The following is a 21,718-nucleotide window of genomic DNA, read 5'->3' as shown; positions in this document are numbered from 1 at the left end:
TTAATTTTACTGCACAACAAAGGAGAGCGTTACAGCTCTTCTAAAGGATCCTCTTCAGGTGACTGTGTAGCACCGTCATTGTTCTTCTTCCAGCAGTCTTCAATCCAAATCCCTAAAGCAGATTCCATCCAGACTACTGCCTTATTACATCCACTTACAACTCGTTTTGCGCCCTGCTTAAAGGACACTGGCGCCATAGATCTTATATTCTTTTCCTCCTTTTTAAATAAAGAATCAGAGACTCATTGATGCCGTAATGGCATCCTGCAGCGGTGTAGCTGTTCCCTTCCTTCAACATATCCAAAACTTTTACCTTTTCGGAAATTGTTAGTATCTTCCATTGGCGCTTGGGCACAGCCCCTGAAGCAGTAGCAGGAGCACATTGATGCTGAATGAGCGAGACGAGACTTCCTGGTTAACGCAGTGGAATCGAATTCTGTGCTCCGTCACTGAGCCAATCAGAACACAGGAACTTAACTGCGTGCTCTGATTGGGTAGCTTCTCAGCCATCCGCCAATAGCGTCCCTTGTATGAAATCAACTGGGCAAACCAACTGAGGAACCATGTACCAGAAGTAAAAAGACCCATTGTCCGCAGAATCCCGTGAAGCAACGAAAAATACGCGTTATATATTTAGATATGCTTACATAAAAAACCCGTGATAGAGTGAAGCCGCGAAAGTCGAAGCGCGATATAGCGAGGGATTACTGTAAACTGTGTTTCGTGTTTCTGTTGTTGATTTCTTGTTTTTAGCATTAAAGAGGACCATGCGCAGATTGTTCGCAGGTTTGTGTGTTATTCTGATGCCTGACTTGGCCAGGATGCATGCTGCACCTTCAGACACCCTGTGATGATAAGGAAGTGAGTACCAGGTGGGATGGGGGTTCTGGTTCAAGTCAGGTTTTTTGGCATCTTCTGTGTAGGCATTGTTTAATGAATGTTTTTGAGTATCTGTTTGAAGTGAAAAGACGGAAGATATAGCGTACGCACTTCCTTATCATCACAGGGTGTCTGAAGGTGCAGCATGCATCCTGGCCAAGTCAGGCATCAGAATAGCACACAAACCCGTGAACAATCTGTGCACGGTCCTCTTTAATGCTAAAAACAAGAAATCGACAGCAGAAATACGAAACGCAGTTTATAGCATTCCATGCAGTTCTTGCCCAGCGGTATACATAGGACAAACATTAAAAAGAATTGCAACACGTATACAGGAACATTGCAACACTGTCAGAAGGAAGGACTCGCGATCACTGATTTATACGCATACAAAATCAACAGGACATACATTTAACTGGAACAATGTACAAGTAAGGCCCGTACTAAAAGTGCCAGAGAGCTGGCTGAATCTTGGCTATCAAATGAGAATGCCATTAACAGACACTTAAGAAGAACATGTTCATAATAAATAAAAATTTACAACCAATACCCCCCCCCTCCTGAACACACTGACGTAGCCCCCCCAACACCTAATTTTTGCTATATATTGCCTTTGATTCTTGTAAGTCTAAGCATTATCCTGAAAGCTCAGGAATAAAAACTACTTTATGATAAGAGAGATACATACATACAGTACCATTCTTATACATACTGTACATGCAGTACCTGTGGAACTTTAGGGAAAATAAAACATTGGGCAGATAAAGCAAATTTGAAGCCTTTTGTTAATTTCTAATATTATTTTGATTGCAATGAAGACATAGTAGTGTATTTTAAATAATTGTTGAATTTTCTGAACATTCAGGTGGACTGCACTGCAAACTCTGAGACCTGTACCAGGTTTGGTGTGAATGGATACCCAACCCTAAAGATCTTTAGAAATGGAGAGGAGTCTTTAGCGTATGATGGTCCTCGATCAGCAGGTATGTGCCTTACACAGCTGCTGTCCTACACAAGGTAGCAAATTATTCTATTGCACTATATTACCCTAATATATACATTTGTAATGTAAATCGGGGGAAAAAATGTTAAAATTTAATACAATGTTACCAAACAGTTTTACTTGTAATTGCTTAGTATTTAGTAGCAAAGTTTATTTAAATATCTTGCTAAAAAATTGTTTTACAGATGGGATTGTTAGTCACATGAAGAAACAGGCTGGCCCCAGCTCTGTAGAACTGAAGACTGCAGAGGATCTAGAAAAATTTATTAGCCATTACGATGCTAGTATAGTTGGTAAGTAACCCTGTTCTATGGTGATTGGCAATGAAAGCAATATCACAATTCAGTAGTTATCTCTGGATTATAATTTAATATTGCTGCTTGACTTATACAATATTTTTGTCTACCGTGAGGGAATATAGTTTTGCTTGAATTAAAAAATGGATAAGATGTAACAGATTTTGGCACGCATTCTTTCTAGTGTATTACAAAAACTCTGATTAAGGTAGCTATAGCATCAAGGTCAATTTTAGTATCAAGCAATTTAAGCAGGTACTTGCTTTCTCTTTTTCTCAAATGTGACAAAACACCTGATCTAACTCAACTGTGCTAAAGCAGAACAACCAAAGGCAGTTTAGCAATTACTTTAGTTACTACATCACTTGTGTATTTATATATAATCACACAAAAACAGGTTTCACTCCTTCTGCCCAAAGAAATCTCAGTACGGCACATTGTTCAGCAAAGTTGCAATCCCACAGCACAGCCTTCATGTCCATTAGAACTACCCATAAGCCACTATTTCTTCCTGCTTTAAAATTTAATACCCATTCATAAACATTTTGCTGAGTCATGCTGTTTTCACTTCTGTACGGAGTCAATATACTTCAATGAATTTCAGCAGGTTAGCTCCTTTTGCCCAAATAAATCTCACTATGGTGTGTTTTTATATAATCTATATTTCTGTTCTATCGCTGGGGGCAAATTCAAACCAACATTTATCAGAAAGGTTGTGCTTTTAAGGCAAGCATTGGTCTTAGATATAACATTACAACTTTCTCTAAAACTTTAGAAAATAATAGTAAACTAATGTAGGTCCTAACAGTAGTCAGTTTGTAGCTGTAGCAACTACTGATGGGCTTTTCTAACTTATGATTGTGTGAGGAACAGATGTTAGGTTTCATTCATAGTTTGGTTATATTTTACTTTTTTTTTCTTTGTCATTAAATTTTACTAATGTGATATAGTTGTTCTATATATGTGTGTTGTCATCTAGTGCATTGTATTACTTATGTGTTTTCATATAGTATTATGAGACCTAAAACTCAGTGCTTAGACTTGTGCTGTCTAGTTTATTGTCAAATTAATTCTTAAAGTTGTTGCTATGAATACTAAACTTGCTCCACAGGGAGAGAGTTTATGAATTTTCGGCTTTGGTATTGCTGTAAATAATATTGAAGGAATAATGTGTATAGGTTTTGTACAGAGCTTTGTTATACTTAATACAATATGCAGCAAAGTAATTTTTCCATCTGACAATTTCTGAAACATTTTTCTCATATTTGCAAAAACAGAAACCTGACTGGAATATAAGTTTTTTTTCTCCGTTACAATCCATTAACCAAAACTTATTTTTGGTAGGTTGGTAATCTCTATTGCTGCTTGAATTTAGTCTGCCACTGAGTGGCCCTTACCTGAAAAAAAGAAGATTTAAGATATGAACTAAATGTGTTTTTTGAAGAAAAAGTGATAACTGGCCTTTTCATTATATAATGTTCACGTATAATATTGAGTCACAAACAGTGCTCTTTGTAAGTGTTAGGGCAGTGTAGTAAAGTGCCAGGGAGTCATTAACTTAAAGTAGTATTAGGTTTACATTGAGAGATTGACATAGTCAGTCTAGGTGATTCCACATTTGGTTCATCTGATAAACCCCAATGACTGCATTCTCTGGGTTATGGAATTGCTGGAAAATTTAGTTTAGAGGCATTTTGCTGATTTTATTTACTGCTGCTGAAATTAACGCGCAAGGCAGGAACAATCCCTGGACGGGGTGCTAGCTCCTCGCAAGGTAAGTACGAACACACACATACACTATAGTCAATTTAGCATCACCAAATACCCCATCCTTCATGCCTTTGGAAGAAAACCAAAGTACACCGAGTAAACCCACCAAGAAAACTTACAAACTCCAGGCAGGGAACACACAGGATGTGACCCCCTGACAGCACTGCCATGCCCCCATATATTTAATAAGTGCTTTAATGCTTTTCATCATTAAAATGATATTAAGTATTTATCTTTGTATTCTAAATGTTCAGAGAGCTGTAATATGAAGTTAATGAATTCTGTATGGTAATTGCTCCCTGTGGCTCCTCTCGGTGCAAGAGGAAGTCCATTTAAAAAGCACATGGCGATTAACAACTGGGTCGAGGAACTTTTAATATAAAGCATTTAATGTGCTACATTAGTTACAATGGGGTTTGAGAAACTCTAGTAAATTGAACATTGATTTTAACAAAGTTTACAACATTCTACTTTAATGACCAAATAAATGATGAGATTAAAGTGGAAATTTCAAGATTTAAGTTAACATTTTGACTTTAATCACAACATAGATTTTTTTATTCTTCACTGTGTCCCTAATATTTTTTTTTCCTTCTCTGTGGCTTCTGTACAACTTCAAGTCAAAACTCTCCACCAAAATATAATTGAGTCTACAGTTTTAATGAAATCAGGGAAAGTAGAATCTATTCCATGAATTATTGTAATACCTTATTCAAACCCCACCAGTCCTTTTTTGCCATGACTATAAATACTGTATGATAAGGTGAAGAGCTAGGCAACATCTTGTTTCAACATCCTTGCCACCTCTTTTGTCATGTCATCATTTATTCTCGCGTGTCCATAATGCTTTGTTCCAGCACACAACTGTCGTTTAAGAAATTATAATTTATCCCTTCTATTTTTGCTGCTGCTGATGAGAGATATTTGTATTTAGTGGAATGACCTAAATAATTATGGTGTCTGTCCTATGCAAACAGAAGATTGTGATATATTGTGGTACACTTGCCCCTGCCCTGATAATGAACTCTTTTCTTTTCATTAGCTGACTAAGTACAAGTTCTTGCTAATTGCATAGTATGCCAACTTTTTTTTTTTTTTTTTTTTTAAATTGACTTTTTTATATAGGTTCACTGTTCCTTTTATGTTTGCAGTTGGTGCATTGGCAATGTTAGTCAGCTAGCTGTCTGAGTACTTAGCATTTTAAAATTTAGTCTAATTGTTGTCTTTGTGTCTCCAAACCAAATTGTCTATGTATACAGAAAATATTGCATTTTTGACTTCACTGATCCAGCCCCGAGAGGAATGGTGCTGCAGTGGCCTACCTCACAGATCCAGCTTGTTGGGTCTGAATTTAGTGCCCATTCGCTGCTAGTGTTGGGTTTGCTCACTCTCTCTATGTTTGCATGGGTTTCCCTTTGGATACTCTGATTTTCCTCTCATATCTCAAAGATATCTATGTTGCGTTAACCAGTTTGTCTAAATTAGTAATGTTCTTAAATTAATTATGTTTATGAATAGGCATTGTAAGGTGTATTGTCCTGGTTTGGCTATTACTGTCTGTTCTGAACTGAAGTCAGTTTGAGAATGACATGTTATGTCCCAACATGCATGTAAAGATGCAGTTAACCTTCATGATACTCATTTGAATGATCCATTCCATATTCTTTTTTTGTTCATTTTTAAAATCTTAATTAACCTGGATTGATAGATCATTTAGCCAAAGTAGGTACATTTATTTATATGTAACACCAACTGATCTAGTAAAGTTATTTTTGAGAATTAAATAAATATCTTCTTTTGATATTTTGTGTTCAAAATAAATGTATAGATTAACCACAACAATTTATGCCAAATGGCAAGGGCTCATTTAAACAAAAAGTATCATTAGACTTAAAACCAATGTTGAATGCTTAGGTGATTTTTTTTATTACGTGGTTTAGCACTTAAGTTTTTTCTTTATATTTTAAGATTGTATTCATTTCTATCATTACACCTATTAAACTTCTTTTATTTATAGGATTCTTCTCTAGCAGTGATAGTGCACAGCTTGCTGAGTACGTGAAGGCTGCTAGTGTACTCAGAGACCACTACAGACTAGCTCACACTAGCACCCCAGAGCTACTTGAAGCACATAATATCCAGGGCGAGTAAGTGCTCCTATATAAAAAGCAGTGGTATTTTGCAGTATTTTTTGTACGTTCCGTATAGACATGGATATACCTATTTGAATGCAATGAATAAATACAAAAATATTCATTCAAGTTAAAATAAATTCAGATAGATTCAAGTTTGTTCAGCTCTTTATCTAGTCAAAAAATCATTTTATATGATTTGTACTGTATTTTACCATCTTTGGTATGTATTTAATTAATTTCAGATTGTTTCCCATAAAGAAAGACTATAGTGTTTTTTATTCATTTGACACTGAATAAATCATGAATTAATATTTTAGATCATAATTTAGAACAGACCTTTTAGATATCTTACAATAAGAAGATTATTTTTGTCAAACGTTCCATGTGTCACATCTTTCTTATAACATTACCATTTGGAATGTTAAGTTTTTCTTGATCTCCTCTATGAGAGAATAAAGTAAAAATATTTTAATATTGTTACTTGATGATGTTTATTTTAATGCTGTATTTTTTTCCAGAGGTGTTATTCTGTTTAGGCCACCACGACTCAGTAATAAATTTGAGGAAAGCACTTCACAGTACTCGGACTCCATCAGCACCAGCAGTATTAGAAGTTTCATAAATGAAAATATGTAAGGATCTTAGTATGTTTTCCTCTTGTATTTTTTTCAAAAACAGCATATAACTGAGAAAAGGGAGAGTTTTTTTTACATATTCATTATTTTTGTAATTTCTGTTTTCTAATGAATATTTGCATATTGCTAATCTTTAAATATTCTTAATTTAACAAAAAATGTTTTGTGAAATAATCATATTTATTGTATTTATTAATCTGTTTTTTGGTGATTTATAAATGTTTCATGAACCAGCATAATACTTTAATGATTATTTATTGTAGCCCATAGTAGTAGGCAGATTCAAAGCAATACATTTCTCTGTGCTTCTTTCAATCTTTGTATTATGGGAGCCTACAGATTCCAGTGGTAGAGGTATACTGTACTTTTGTAAAACTGAGTGATAATTTCACTCTATGAGGAAGTACTGAATTTTTTGCCTCTTGAGATAGCACAGTGGCAAAACTCACCCTTGCTTGTTTTACTCATGTAGTATATAAAAAGGAAATGCATCACAGCACAACAAGGTACATTAGTTGTTACCAATATTTGCTTTCTGTTTCTTTAAGTGACAGTACCAGTAAACTGTTAAAAAAAAAAAGGCATGTGGCTGTCGCCATTTTTTAACATTGACAAGCAGTGAATTATATTTATGATTGTTGTTTACTGGTAGATTTAAAGCCAAATTAAGATTTTATTAGGCATTGGCAATGTATGGATATGCACTTCAGATAGCAATAATCCTCAGTGAATATCATCAGCATTCTGTACTTGCTGTATGCCTACTCTTTATGTACATGGAAGGTAATATTAGTTTCTGTGCAAATTGGAGTGGTGGTTCTGGAGGTTAAGCAAGAGAAGATGTGTTCTAGTTGATGAAGGGTAGACTACATTTGATAGTTGAAACTCCGATGCAAGAAAAACAATACAGATTCCATCTTGACTGCAGAACAATGGACTTACTCTTTACCTCTGCTAAGATATTTAAGGTGTTGAGGAATTTTCCAGTCCTTAAAAGGACTGCTTGCCTTTTGCCACACTACTTGGAAAAAGCACTTGCGATTGTGTGGAGCTGTCATTTTTATAGGCTGTCCTGCTATACATGATATAATGCTAGCTCATTCTTTTGGTGATTCATCCCTGGCTGATATAAGTTGTCTAGCGCCGTTGCAATAGCAATGTGTGTGCAGTTGACCCCTCTGATTATATTTGGAAACCCAGGCATTGCTTCGAATTGCGCTTTAATGTTTACCAATTCAACCACAGTGTAAGGAAATCTTATATATCTGGATGACAAGCAGATAATACCATCCTATACAGCTGGCATGGTGCGACTCAGTTATGTTTGTGTAATACCCGATCAGTCATCAAGTTTATGTTGAAAAGGTCCTATGGCTAAAAACCTGAGAGTGGACAGAACTTGCAGAGGAGCAGGTAGAGCACAATTTCTCAAAGTCGGTCTTTGTAAAGCCAGTGCCAGTTCAGCACACAGCAGCTCCAAGAGGATAGCTGTTGGAAATTGAAAATTACTTGATGCCAGTCATCATAATCCATAAATGTGCTAATTCTTCCATTTGCGATGTCTTTTAAGCTAAAGCAGCTATGGTAGTTGGAATAGTTTGGCCATTCTGTGGACCATTATATTGTTACATAATTATTACAATCAGGTGAATTAAATTTGTAAATGATATACAATTAATTTCAGTGTATTTGATAGATTTGCATCAATGATGCAGGATTTAAAAAAGAAAGGGAAACTACACAGATACAGTAGTACTGCTTTGATGTTGGGTGCCGCCCGTTTGCAAAATTTGCACACGCATTGTCTGAGACTGTTGTGAAAATGTGCATAGTTTTATGCCAAGTTTAGTTTTTATACATCTCAAAATGAGTGTGGAAACAGGCATTCGTTACATTTTTGTGTCTAGCACACCAGTTATACACTAGGCCAATGATCCTTCCCTGAAAAGCAAAGACTTATTCTCAGGTGAGAGTTGAACATATGGTAAAGGAATTTAATTACCTTGGTTTGGTGTCTTATGCGTGAGTGTGTGAAGAGGTGACAGTAAGATTGCCAAACAAATAGGTGCACCTGGAGCAGTTTTATGGATGATGTGTGTGGTGGTGAAGTAGGAGAATAGGACTAGACTGGTCTCTGAGTAGTGACCAAAAGAATGAGATTGTGAGTAAAAGCAGTTGGAATGATGTTCCTGCATAGTATAGTGGAACTCACTGTGCTTGAAGAGTGAGAAGTTCAGCAATACAGAGGAACTGAAAGAAAAATTACTGTTTCTCCTGATCAAGATGAGCTAGTTTGAGGTCTGCAATTTAAATACCTCCTTGGCATCTCCCATGGATAGTGTACAACATATCAGCCACTGGGAGAGAATCTAGAGCCTGGCCCAGGACACACTGATTAGATTTTAAGTTTGCCTTGGAGCATCTGGTAATTCAAAAAGAGGTGTTAAAACAGATTGCTGAGGACAAGGTGGCCTGTTCTATTAAGTATAAGTGGAGTGAAAATAAGGATGTTTATGGCCAGCACGTCTGATCACACAGGAATGAATCCTAGCTAAAATAAAAGGAAGGCTGTAATGGAAAAAATGTCACAAATGTAGTTGTGAATCAATAAGAGCAATTTTACTGTAATGGTGACACATAAATCTTTTTATGATTATATGTGTCTCAAATACACTATTGGAGCATTACTACTTTATCCTTGCCATTACCACATAACTTGGCAGCAATGGGAGAATGAATTTGCTTAATACACCTGTTCTAAAATGTACAAGTTATATTGAAAGTGTGAAAATACTTTACAGTCTCCACATCCAAGCCCCAGACCCCAAATTGGATTTAGCAAGTTTGGGAATCTCATTTTACAGCTTTGTCAGGGCCTTCATTTTGTCACACAGTTGAGGCATAATTTTTTTTCTTTGTTTCAAAGGGTTTTTTTAACAACTGGATATGTGATGGGGAGAAGATTATTGTTATTATTATTTAAAGTCCTATTACCAGCTAAAACTAGACTAATTTAACTTGGATACCTATTACTTTATTGATTTTTAGATTTGGTATGTGTCCACACATGACCAGTGACAACAAAGAACAACTGATGAGGAGAGACATATTATTGGTTTTCTATAATATAGATTATGTACGCAACCCCAAGGGCTCCAACTATTGGAGAAACAGGTATGGTAAATTTCACAATATAAGCTATAAATTACAACTTTCATTTTAATTATTGTGACTATTGTTTTAAGGTAAAGTATTTAATACTTGGAAGGTTACATGGAATAATGGTACTTTTTTTTTTTTTTTTTTCGTACATGCTTTTGATAAAGTGTTTGCATGTGAATGATGATATTTGTTGTGCTCTGTGTACAAATTATTTATATCCGGACAATATTTTCAAATGATTAAATTATATATATACTGTATATGTGTGTGTGTGTGTGTGTGTGTATAATATATACACACACTATATTTATATATATATATATATATATATATAATATATATATATATATATATATAATATGCATACATTCTGACACCTGCTTAATCCAGTTCAAGGTCATGTTATATCCGCAACAACACTGAGCAGGATTCTAGTCCATCACAGGACAAACATGCACAAACTCACACCTATTCATACTGGGGCCAATTAAAAGTTGCCCATTGACAAAATCTGAACTGCGTATCTTTGAGATAGTGGAATTAAAATTTGTGCAGACATAGGAAGAACATACAGGCACAGGATTTGATCCAGGGATGCTGCAGGAATGGGCACTGAAGCATTAGAGTTGCCCCAGTAAATGCAGGAATAAACAATGGACAGAGTGACAGTCCGTTTTGTTGCCAATACATCATACACTAAGCCAGTTTAGAGCTAAAAGTTACCAGTCATTGTAACTTTTGAAGGAAGGAAAAATTTAAGTAAAATTTAACAAGAGATACAAGGTAAATCTGTGAACTCTACATAGAAGGTGGCCAAGTTGGAACCTTAATTCCTAACGTTGTGAGGCAGTGGGCTAATTACTGTGCCTCTGTACTACCATTAATGTAAATTTAAATAATTAGAATTTTCTATTTTTTATAACTGCCAAACTTTACAGTAAACCCACTGCCTTTACACTGCCCCTCTGTTCTATACCCAGTCTGACATAAAGAAAATGGTCAGAAAGTACCATCCTCCTTTAACGCAAGAAATCAATATAGATGCCTTGCTAGGCATAGTCAAGAGTAACCCTGGATCATTTTCTGAAAGCCGCACATAAAGTGTCTAACATAATAAAAGATATTCATAAAGACAAAACAGTTACAAAAGAAAAAAAAAAACATATATAGATGCATACATTGAAGTCCTCAAATCCATTTCGGTCTCCTTATAACCATGCCTTTTGAAAACTACTGTTTTGTGTGCGTGGCTTTTGTGTTAGTTCTTTTGGTAACTTTCCTCCCTAGACGTTGATACTGCAAACACATCAAGTAAATATACTGGTTGATAAATGAATTGATTGATTTTTTTATTTACTTGTTTGTTTTCTTGTTTCTATTTAAGGGTAATGAAAGTAGCCTCTAAGTTTGTTTCTGAAGGCAGGACCCTAAGCTTTGCTGTTGCAGATCGTCAGGAATTTGCTGAGGAGGTATCAGAATTTGGGGTGGAGGACACTACTGGTGAGTTACCAGTGGTTGTAATAAAGACCCTCACTGGTGAAAAATACATCATGCAAGAAGAATTCACGTGAGTTTAACATTCATTTATTGGTAAAATATGTATAATTTATTTGTAGATACAGTAATCCCTCCTCGATCGTGCGGGATGCGTTCCAGAACCCCCCGCGAAAGGTGAAAATCTGCAAAGTAGAAACCATATGTTTGTATGGTTATTTTTATATTGTCATGCTTGGGTCACAGATTTGCACAGAAACACAGGAGGTTGTAGAGAGACAGGAACTTTATTCAAACACTGCAAACAAACATTTGCCTCTTTTTCAAAAGTTTAAACGTGCTCCATGACAAGACAGAGATGACAATTCCGTCTCACAATTAAAAGAATGCAAACATATCTTCCTCTTCAAAGGAGTGCGCGTCAGGAGCAGAGAATGTCAGAGAGAGAGAAAAAAGCAAACGATCAAAAATCAATAGGGCTGTTTGGGCTTTTAAGTATGCGAAGCACTGCCGGACAAAGCAGCTGCAAGAAAGAGAGCAATGTGAAGGTAGTCTTTCAGCATGTTTTAGAGGAGCGTCGGTATCCTCTATGCCAGTGTGCAAACAGCCCCTCTGCTCACACCCCCTCCGTCAGGAGCAGAGAATGTCAGAGAGAGTGAGAGAGACAGAGAGAAGTAAACAATCAAAAATCCGTTTGAGCTTTTAAGTATGCGAAGCACCATGCGGGAAGCATGTCGCTTGACAAAGCAGCTGCAAGTAAGCCCAGCAAGGAAGGGAGTAATGTGAAAGATAGTCTTTCAGCGTTTTTTGAGGAGTGGGCGTATCCTCTAGGGGTGCGAACAGCCCCTGTGCTCACAATATATTTGAGGAGTTTTATTTAATACGTAATACGCGCTGTGGTTGGGTAGCTTCTCGGCCATCTGCCAATAGCGTCCCTTGTATGAAATCAACTGGGCAAACCAACAGAGGAAGCATGTACCAGAAATTAAAAGACCCATTGTCCACTGAAACCCACGAACCAGCAAAAAATCTGCGATATATATTTAAATATGCTTACATATAAAATCCGCGATAGAGTGAAGCCAGGAAAGTCGAAGCATAATATAGCGAGGGATTACTGTATGCAATTAAGAGAAGTAGAGTTCTTAAATATAGATTATTATATAAAATATTTTTTAAGTTTTCAAGTGTGATTCCAGTGGTAAGGTTAGATGGCCTAGGTAGACAGAAAAAAAAACAAAAGCTGCAGGGGTTTCAGGCCAAAACACTGACCAGCACACAGTGGGCATTCTTCCTAACATATATAAGTTCTTAAGTAGTTCTTTATTGGTTTACAGACCATTATAAACCTATAAAAGTATAGGCCTACTCTTCTGAGAAATTGCAAAGAAAGTCAATATGTTAGTGAGTGAAGTTTCTTGTACTATGAAAAGAAACTTTGAATCTCTGACAGAAACGGGTCTGGCAGACCCGAAGCCACAATAGAATCAAAAGACAAGTTTGTGACAGTCATCAGCTTGTGTGATAGATGCCTCACAGGACAGTGGTTCAAGTAAGCAAGTGTCATATTCAACTGTAAAGAAAAGACTTCTGGAAAGGTAGCCTTTTTATAGAAGTTCTGTGTTCTCTCTGTTTTTGTTTCTGAACTTGTTTTATTATTTACTATTCTTGATTAAGATTAGATTTGATCTGGCTTCTGGTATGTCACTGATAGTAGCCATTAGACAACTTATTCTAAATGGATTTAAAATTTATGCATCCATTCAACGCAAATCCAGGCACAAGCTCATCTAGACTGCTCTTCAAGACCTCTCCCTAGTTAGCAGCCTGTTCGAAGAGGACCAGGAGTCAACCTTATGTCTGCAACACCTGAAAGCATAGACACTGAGAAAATATAAGCACAGTAAATTAAATACTTCCCTAATTGATTGGTTGTGCTGCATGTATGAGCACCAAGCCATCTCAGTTTCATTCTACCACAAGAATTTTTAGTGCGAACACAGAGAGGGCAGCATGGTGCCACGAGAATCGGGGTGAAAAGGATTTAGAACTGGTTTGCCATGCTCTGTGTAGCATCAGATTGGCATTCGACAACGTCAGTGGACGAATGTTAAAGGTGTACGATATGTTGTCATTGGTGCTGGGTGTGCGGTCTGTTGTTCAGCTTTACAACGTTGAAAGAATGAGTAGCTATATTCATGAAAATATGAACTACAAAATATGCATAAACTTTTGTGACACAATCCATCAAAAGAACTGCCATTAAGAGAGCTGATAACAAAGAGGCACAGGAGATGCAGATTTCAGTACTCAAAACACCCAAATCAACAAATCTGTCTGACTAAACCAGTAGATGCACAGATGAGGCTGCACGACATCCACCTTCTGACTGCATGTCTAAACAAATAACTAAAGAAATTGAAAAGTAGTGTCTAATTAGAAATTTAAGCATGCCATGTCAAAATACCAACAGCGTTTTAACATGTCATATATCTGTAGACCATAATGCTTACGTACACTTTATTTGCTGTTGTTACAGTATGTCATATAGTGGTATAATAGTTAAGATGACAAAAAGATGCTGTAGCAGACAGGGGCACTTCTCAAACATGTGGAGCCCAGTAGCTGTTGTGGTCTCTGTGTGTGTGTGTGTGTCTCCTTTCAAAACACTCATTACAACATGCAAATTAATTATTAAGCTTCATTTACCTTGTGGTACCGAGTTCCTAAATGGGTAAGAGCAATTTTAGCTTTTTTTTTCTTTCAGCATCAAATCTTTTGTTCATGATCTTTTGCTCTCTCCCTGAAACCCTGTTGGCAGTTTAAAATACACAGTTTATATAGCCTGTTCAGAGCATTTTACCACTGTTCACAACACATTTGAGAATTACATCTAATAATCTCTTTTATACAGTGCATCCGGAAAGTATTCACAGCGCATCACTTTTTCCACATTTTGTTATGTTACGGCCTTATTCCAAAATGGATTAAATTCATTTTATTCCTCAGAATTGTAAAACACAACGCCCCATAATGACAACGTGAAAAAAGTTTACTTGAGATTTTTGCAAATTTATTAAAAATAAAAAAAATTGAGAAAGCAAATGTACATAAGTATTCACAGCCTTTGCCATGAAGCTCAAAATTGAGCTCAGGTGCATCCTGTTTCCCCTGATCATCCTTGAGATGTTTCTGTAGCTTAATTGGAGTCCACCTGTGGTAAATTCACTTGATTGGACATGATTTGGAAAGGCACACACCTGTCTATATAAGGTCCCACAGCTGACAGTTCATGTCAGAGCACAAACCACACATGAAGTCAAAGGAATTGTCTGTAGACCTCCGAGACAGGATTGTCTCGAGGCACAAATCTGGGGAAGGTTACAGAAAAATTTCTGCTGCTTTTGAAGGTCCCAATGAGCACAGTGGCCTCCATCATCCGTAATGTGGAAGAAGTTCGAAACCACCAGGACTCTTCCTAGAGCTGGCCGGCCATCTAAACTGAGCGATCGGGGGAGAATGGCCTTTGTCAGGGAGGTGACCAAGAACCGAATGGTCACTCTGTCAGAGCTCCAGAGGTCCTCTGTGGAGAGAGGAGAACCTTCCAGAAGGACAACCATCTCTGCAGCAATCCACCAATCAGGCCTGTATGGTAGAGTGGCCAGATGGAAGCCACTCCTTAGTAAAAGGGACATGGCAGCCCGCCTGGAGTTTGCCAAAAGGCACCTGAAGGACTCTCAGACCATGAGAAAGAAAATTCTCTGGTCTGATGAGACAAAGATTGAACTCTTTGGTGTGAATGCCAGGCGTCACGTTTGGAGGAAACCAGGCACTGCTCATCACCAGGCCAATACCATCCCTACAGTGAAGCATGGTGGTGGCAGCATCATGCTGTGGGGATGTTTTTCAGTGGCAGGGACTGGGAGACTAGTCAGGATAAAGGGAAAGATGACTGCGGCAATGCACAGAGACATCCTGGATGAAAAACTGCTCCAGAGCACTCTTGACCTCAGACTGGGGCGACTGTTCATCTTTCAGCAGGACAACGATATCAAAGGAGTGGCTTCAGGACAACTCTGTGAATGTCCTTGAGTGGCCCAGCCAGAGCCCTGACTTGAATCCAATTGAACATCTCTGGAAAGATCTTAAAATGGCTGTGCACCGACGCTTCCCATCCAACCTGATGGAGCTTGAGAGGTGCTGCAAAGAGGAATGGGCGAAACTGGCTAAGGATAGGTGTGCCAAGCTTGTGGCATCATATTCAAAAAGACTTGAGGCTGTAATTGCTGCCAAAGGTGCATCGACAAAGTATTGAGCAAAGGCTGTGAATACTTATGTACATGTGATTTCTCAGTTTTTTTATTTTTAATAAATTTGCAAAAACCTCAAGTAAACTTTTTTCACGTTGTCATTATGGGGTGTTGTGTGTAGAATTCTGAGGGAAAAAAATGAATTTAATCCATTTTGGAATAAGACTGTAACATAACAAAATGTGGAAAAAGTGATGCGCTGTGAATACTTTCCGGATGCACTGTATATATTTCTCTTCTGGTTCGTCCTGCTTCCACTTCAAAACCAGTCCCGCCCACACGCAGTCGATACAACATTTCTCGATTCCTATTCGTCCTCTTCCACGTCATGCACTATACTGGCCTGCTGAGCGTAATACATCCAACAAGTACTCAAGGTGCTGCCACAACGGTAAAGTAGCTTTACCAACTTTGCGGGAGCCACCTGTGTCTTTACAACAGCTTCTTACACAGCAAACATCATAAGCTAAAAATTATCTTGAACACATTCGAGAATACAATTCTTCTCTAGCGTTTGCTTCCATGGGTGCACAGATAACTCAACCTCCTGGCCACAGACCATACTGTTTTAAAATACACGGGCAAATTTATCACTAAATCTCTGCACTATACGCTAACACTTCTACATCTCCAGGATATGGACAGTTGTATGTTTTTGACACAGCGCAAGCTACTGAAGTACGCTTACAAAATAAAGCAAACTCTGCATGCAGCGAAAATTTACTTCTCCAGCTAGATTCCATGCTCAGAACCATCAACTCCTTCGCTAAATCATACAAACACATGCATGAAATCGCTCAGTCCAATCCAACAGCATCTGTACGAAGGGTTTTCAAGGAAAACCCTAGGCAGGATTTACGACGATACAATGCCCTGACATGTCACACAGATGTTGCAGTGATTTTTGTCGGAGAAGATGGCGAAACGCCTGCCGAAAGGGGCATTTGCATCTGTCCCATAGGTAACTCCTGTAAACAGATTTCCACGCTCAATATGATTTGCGATCCCATGGTTTACCCACTTTTATTCCCTTACGGAGACATTGGCTGGCACAAAGATTTACAACATGTTCCCGATAAAAGAACCACCAAGCGAATAAGGCTTACTTAATGCCAGTTTTACGAGTACAGATTAGCAATGAGGAATATTTAGTATTTTGCACTCGAGCGGCAAACTATTCCAACAGTACGTCGTAGATGCGTATGTTAAAACAGAGGGCGCGTGTCTCAACTATCTCAGATTACATCAACAAGATCTGCGCGTGGAACTATCAGACGCACTGCAAGCAAACGCTGAAATTAACAACATATGTGTAGGCAAAATGATCATATTACCGTCCACATTTCCAGGAAGTCCAAGATACATGCAACAAAACTATCAGGATGCCATGGCCATAGTACGTAAATTCGGAAAGCCTGATTTATTTATCACTTTCACATGTAATCCTACTTGTCCGGAAGTTCTACATGCACACTGCGTCTCTCAAGAAGTATTTATTTCTTCTTGATTTCTGAATTCCTTTCTCACCGTTTTCCGTTCCTATTCTTACACCGCCGTATGCTACGGCGGGCGTCGGCTAGTAGTAATAATAATAATACATTTTATTTGTATAGCACCTTTCCCATGTTCAAGGCGCTTCACAGAGTCTCAGAAAGAACAACAGGGTATATGTAATATTGGATGCAAATATTTTCTGCATAGAACACTGAAACAGATAAATACAGGATATACAAAGCATAAATAGAATAAAATAATAAACTAGAGTAAAGTACTAAGTTCAAAACTAAAAAAAGAAAAAGCCTGATCAAATAACATAATTTGTGATATAATACAAACACAAATTCTCCTGAGCATCTGGACAGGGAAGTACATTGAAAGAAGGGCAGAATGTTAAGGTTAAGTTAAAAGCCTTCCTGGAAACAGAACAGAATGAATTGAGTCGGCTGATCTAATTAAATTCAGGTGGTCATTCCAAAGTCTAGGTACTATGGAGCTGAACACCAATAGAGAGTGCAGGTTAGTGTGGGGCACAACAAGATTTCCAGAATCGGAGGACCTTTGTGAACAGACAAGAACATAGTGGTGGAGAAGGTCACTGATGTACTCCGGTGCTGGACCATTTAAAGCTTTGTAGGTTATTAATACAATTTTACATTTAATCCTGTAAGACACTGGGAGCAAGTGAAGGTGAAGCAGGATGGGTATGATGTGCTTGCTGTTGCTGGCTCATGTAAGGTCTCATGCAGAAGAGTTTTGAATCATCTGGAGCTGGGATATAAGATTAGAAAAGGCATCTACCAGTTACAATAATCGATGCAGGATGTGATAAAAGCATGGACATGTTTTTCAGTATTAGAAAAGTAGAGGAATGAGCAAACATGGGATATGTTATGGAGGTGGAAGTAAGAAAGTTTTTTTTTTTTTTTAATGCTGTTTATGTGGTCAGAATAAGAAAGGGAGGAATTAGAAATGATACCAAGATTACTTGCATTAGAAGAAGGTCTGATGAGGTAATTGAAAAGGAGCTTATTTTCTTTTTTTGTATTGATTTTAATTTTAATTAGAAGCAGATAACATTCCATACAATTAAGTCAGACTTAACAAAGCAAACAAACAAAGCAAAATTCAACCCACACCCAAGATAAAGAGATGGAGAGCCAGCATCCAGAGTTACTCAATGAAAGGAAACAAGAAAGGAAGAGTACCCTTTTTCCCGAAATAGAAGTTTATTCTAAAATGTTATTGATTAAGCCCTGCCATGTTTTAAGAAAAGTTTTGAACAGAACCTTTAAGTGAGAATTTGATTTTTTTTCCAGTTTCAAGTAATATAGAACAGTTACCCACTGACTTAAAAGTGGTGGGGTGGGATTCTTCCAGTTGAGAAAGATAAGTCTACATGCTAGTAGTGTGGTATAAGCAATTACAATCAATTTGTCCTTATCCACTTTAAGCCCGTCTGGGAGTGCACCAAACACAGCTGTTAATGTGTTCGCAATGATTGTGTCACCACCAAGCCTGTCTGATAGGTATGCAAAGATTTTTGTCCAAAATGCTGTTAATTTGGTGCACACTCAGAATGTGTGGCCCAGTGAGGCTGCAGGTGGATTGCAATGTTCACAGGTTGAATTTTGTCCTGGAAACATTTTGAACAAATTTAAACAAGATATATGCGCTCGATAAAAGATTTTAAGTTGAGTGATTGAGTGCTTTGCACATATGGAGCTAGAGTGTATTGTGTGCATGGCTGCCTTCTAATAAATTAGATTGTGTCTTACCTTCTTTAAACTGAGTAGAATATTAGGACTTATAGTACTGTCTGAATGTGTAGGTCATATTTTTATGGTCAATAATTTTTTTTCTCCGTCTGTGTTATGAATTGCTGTTATTGCATGGACTTCGTGCTTGTGGATTTGTTAAGCTAACATCTTATTGGCCTTCTCTCTGTGTTCATAGTAATGTCCTGATTTAATGATAAGGATCTCTCACTCAACATCTCAGAAAAGGAATGGATGGTAGCAATGCACAAAATTCACTTGAGCTCAATATGCGTGAAGCATACAATGATTCAACATAAAATTATATATCGAGGTCATCTCCAAAATGTTTCCCAGGCAAGATGCAACCTGCAAATGTTGCAATCAAGTTCCAGCCTCACTGGGCCATATGTTTTGGGCATGCACCAAATTAACATCATTTTGGACAAAAATTTTTAAATGTCTCTCAGACAGCCTTGGCGCCACAGTCCCTCCTAATCCACTAACAGCTGTGTTTGGTGTACTTCCAGATGGGCTTAAAGTGGAGAAGGACAAACAAATTGTAATTGCCTTTACTACACTATTGGCACATAGGATTCTTCCAGTTGAGCAAGATAAGTCTAACTCACCTCTTTTAAGTCATTGGATAACTGGTGTTATATATTATCTAAAATTGGGAAAAATGAAATTCTCACTCGAGGATCTGTACAAAATTTTTTCAAAACCTGGCAGGATCTGATAAATAACATTTTAGAATAAGCATTTAAATTGTGGAAGTGGATTTTCTCCCCTCTTTTTTTTTTTTTTTTTTTTTTTTTTTTTCTATTCTATCTAGTTTTATTTATTTATTTACATATTTTTATTATTATTAAAGTGCTACTCTGCTGACCTAGCTCTCTTTTTCATGGGTGGGGGTCGATTTGTTTCAAACCAGTTTTGTTAAGCTTGACTTGCATGTATGGAATGTTTTTTTGATTTTTAATACAATAAAATATAAAAAGATAAATAAATAAAGCTAAGATGTTCCATTTCTTTAGTAGTCTATGAGAAAATAATGAATTCTTGAGTAGCCGTGATTTACAGGTGGGGAAAAAGGAATATGCTCTTAGTTTTGGATTTAAAAACCATCAAGGGACTGAAAACTTGTGATCTGTTACAAACTGCAATTATTTTTGCAGTATCAGATGATATCGCCATTGTAGTTGAGGATCTGTCCAGATCTGGATTTAAAATACAAGGTCTCTGTCCATTATGATTTTATGAGTGTTCTCGTTAGGGATAGATGCAAATAGATTTTGGAAGAAAGCTCTGTCACCCACATTAGGTACATAGATGTTAATCAAAATCATTTTAGTATTGGATAGATTACCTGTTATCATGACATATTGGCCTTCAGTGTCTGATATTGCATCTGACGCTACAAATGGAATAGTTCTGTGTATTAAGATTCCCACACCCCTGGTTGTCTTTGTATAGCTGAAGTGAAAAATTTGGCCAGACTTCTTTGCAAGTGAAACTGGTTCTTACTTACTAAATGGGTCTCATTTAAAAATACTATCTTGGCATTTAGACTTAAGTGCAAAAGTACTTTCTTTCTTTTTAATTCACAATTGAGATCCTTGACATTCCAGCTAACAAAGTTCACTATTTGGTCATAGAAATTTTGCTTCTGAACTTTTGTTGACATTTTGTAGTGTTAGGTTAAGGTAGTGCTAACCTAGTACATTGTTACATATGATAGTTTTGACACAGATTTCATATTCTTGTCAAGTGAAACAGCGGTTTTTGGAGTAAATTTATAAAAAAAAAAAAAAAACACACACAGAGAGAGAGATGGCATTGCTCTCTTTCTCTCCTCCCCCGAGAAAACATCACCATGCCCTGCCCCCCATTTTGCCTCAGCGGGTGAGGCAAACCACACTTCCTGAAGTTCCAGTCCTCTGACATGCTAAGAGACAGAACACGTCTAGATCAAATCGAAGCCCCCAGCAGCAGTGTAGAAAAGATTAAAAATGGAGATATCTTGTGAAGATACAATACAAATACAATAAACCTAAGGATTATGATTTTAAACAGTTCAAATATAATAAATGAAGAAAATATAATTAAAACATAAACAAAAAGTGGCCAAGAAGAAAAAAGGATGTATAATTATGGTGCCCGTATCCGTGCAAGCAGATCAGACAGCAGGTAATATCTTCTTGCCATACCATGACAGGATGCGACTCACTTTCGTATTTCAAAAAAGTGTCAGGATCAGCTTTCTTAACTCCTTTTCTGCTTCCTCCTTGGAGAAGTAGATGTAATATTTGTCTTGAATATCCACTTTCAGTTTGGCAGGATACATGAGGCTGTATCTGATATCGGCTTTCCGTAACCGCTGTTTAATGTTGTAAAAAGCTGCACGTTTAGCAGCGGTTGAGGGTGAGAAATCAGGGAAAATAAGAGTGGTTCTTTTCAAATATAATCTCTTGTTTGTGTCTGAGAAGTGCCATTACATTAAGCTTAAACTGTAATCTCTCGAAGCGGACAATTAAAGTTCTAAGCTTAGAGGTATTTGATCCACGTATGTGATAAGCTGCCGCTATCTCTGTATCTGATTTTAAAGTCCTCTCCAATTATTTTTGAGAATAGTTCAGCTACGAGTTTCACTGGGTTTGGACATTCACGATTCTCAGGTAGACCTTCGAGTCTAATATTATTCCTTCTACATCCATCTTCTAGAGCCACAAGTCTGTCTCCCAAGTTCTTTGCATTCAGAATTTGCAGCTGTAGCTTTT

At 37.3% G+C, this 21,718-nt stretch overlaps 1 protein-coding gene across 1 annotated transcript in view; it reads left to right on the top strand.

The window, feature by feature from the left end:
- pdia7 (protein disulfide isomerase family A, member 7) overlaps nt 1–21,718 on the top strand; it is a 66,693-nt gene that overhangs the window by 24,301 nt on the left and 20,674 nt on the right. Inside the window, exons 3-8 of the mRNA XM_028795064.2 lie at nt 1,745–1,862; nt 2,068–2,175; nt 5,966–6,095; nt 6,602–6,715; nt 9,767–9,892; nt 11,265–11,447. Coding sequence (XP_028650897.1) covers nt 1,745–1,862; nt 2,068–2,175; nt 5,966–6,095; nt 6,602–6,715; nt 9,767–9,892; nt 11,265–11,447 — 779 coding nt within the window. The remainder of the gene's footprint in view (nt 1–1,744; nt 1,863–2,067; nt 2,176–5,965; nt 6,096–6,601; nt 6,716–9,766; nt 9,893–11,264; nt 11,448–21,718) is intronic.

Source organism: Erpetoichthys calabaricus, chromosome 2 (assembly GCF_900747795.2).
Source record: "Erpetoichthys calabaricus chromosome 2, fErpCal1.3, whole genome shotgun sequence".
NCBI lineage: Eukaryota > Metazoa > Chordata > Cladistia > Polypteriformes > Polypteridae > Erpetoichthys > Erpetoichthys calabaricus.
This window is presented reverse-complemented; position numbering and strand designations above follow the sequence as displayed.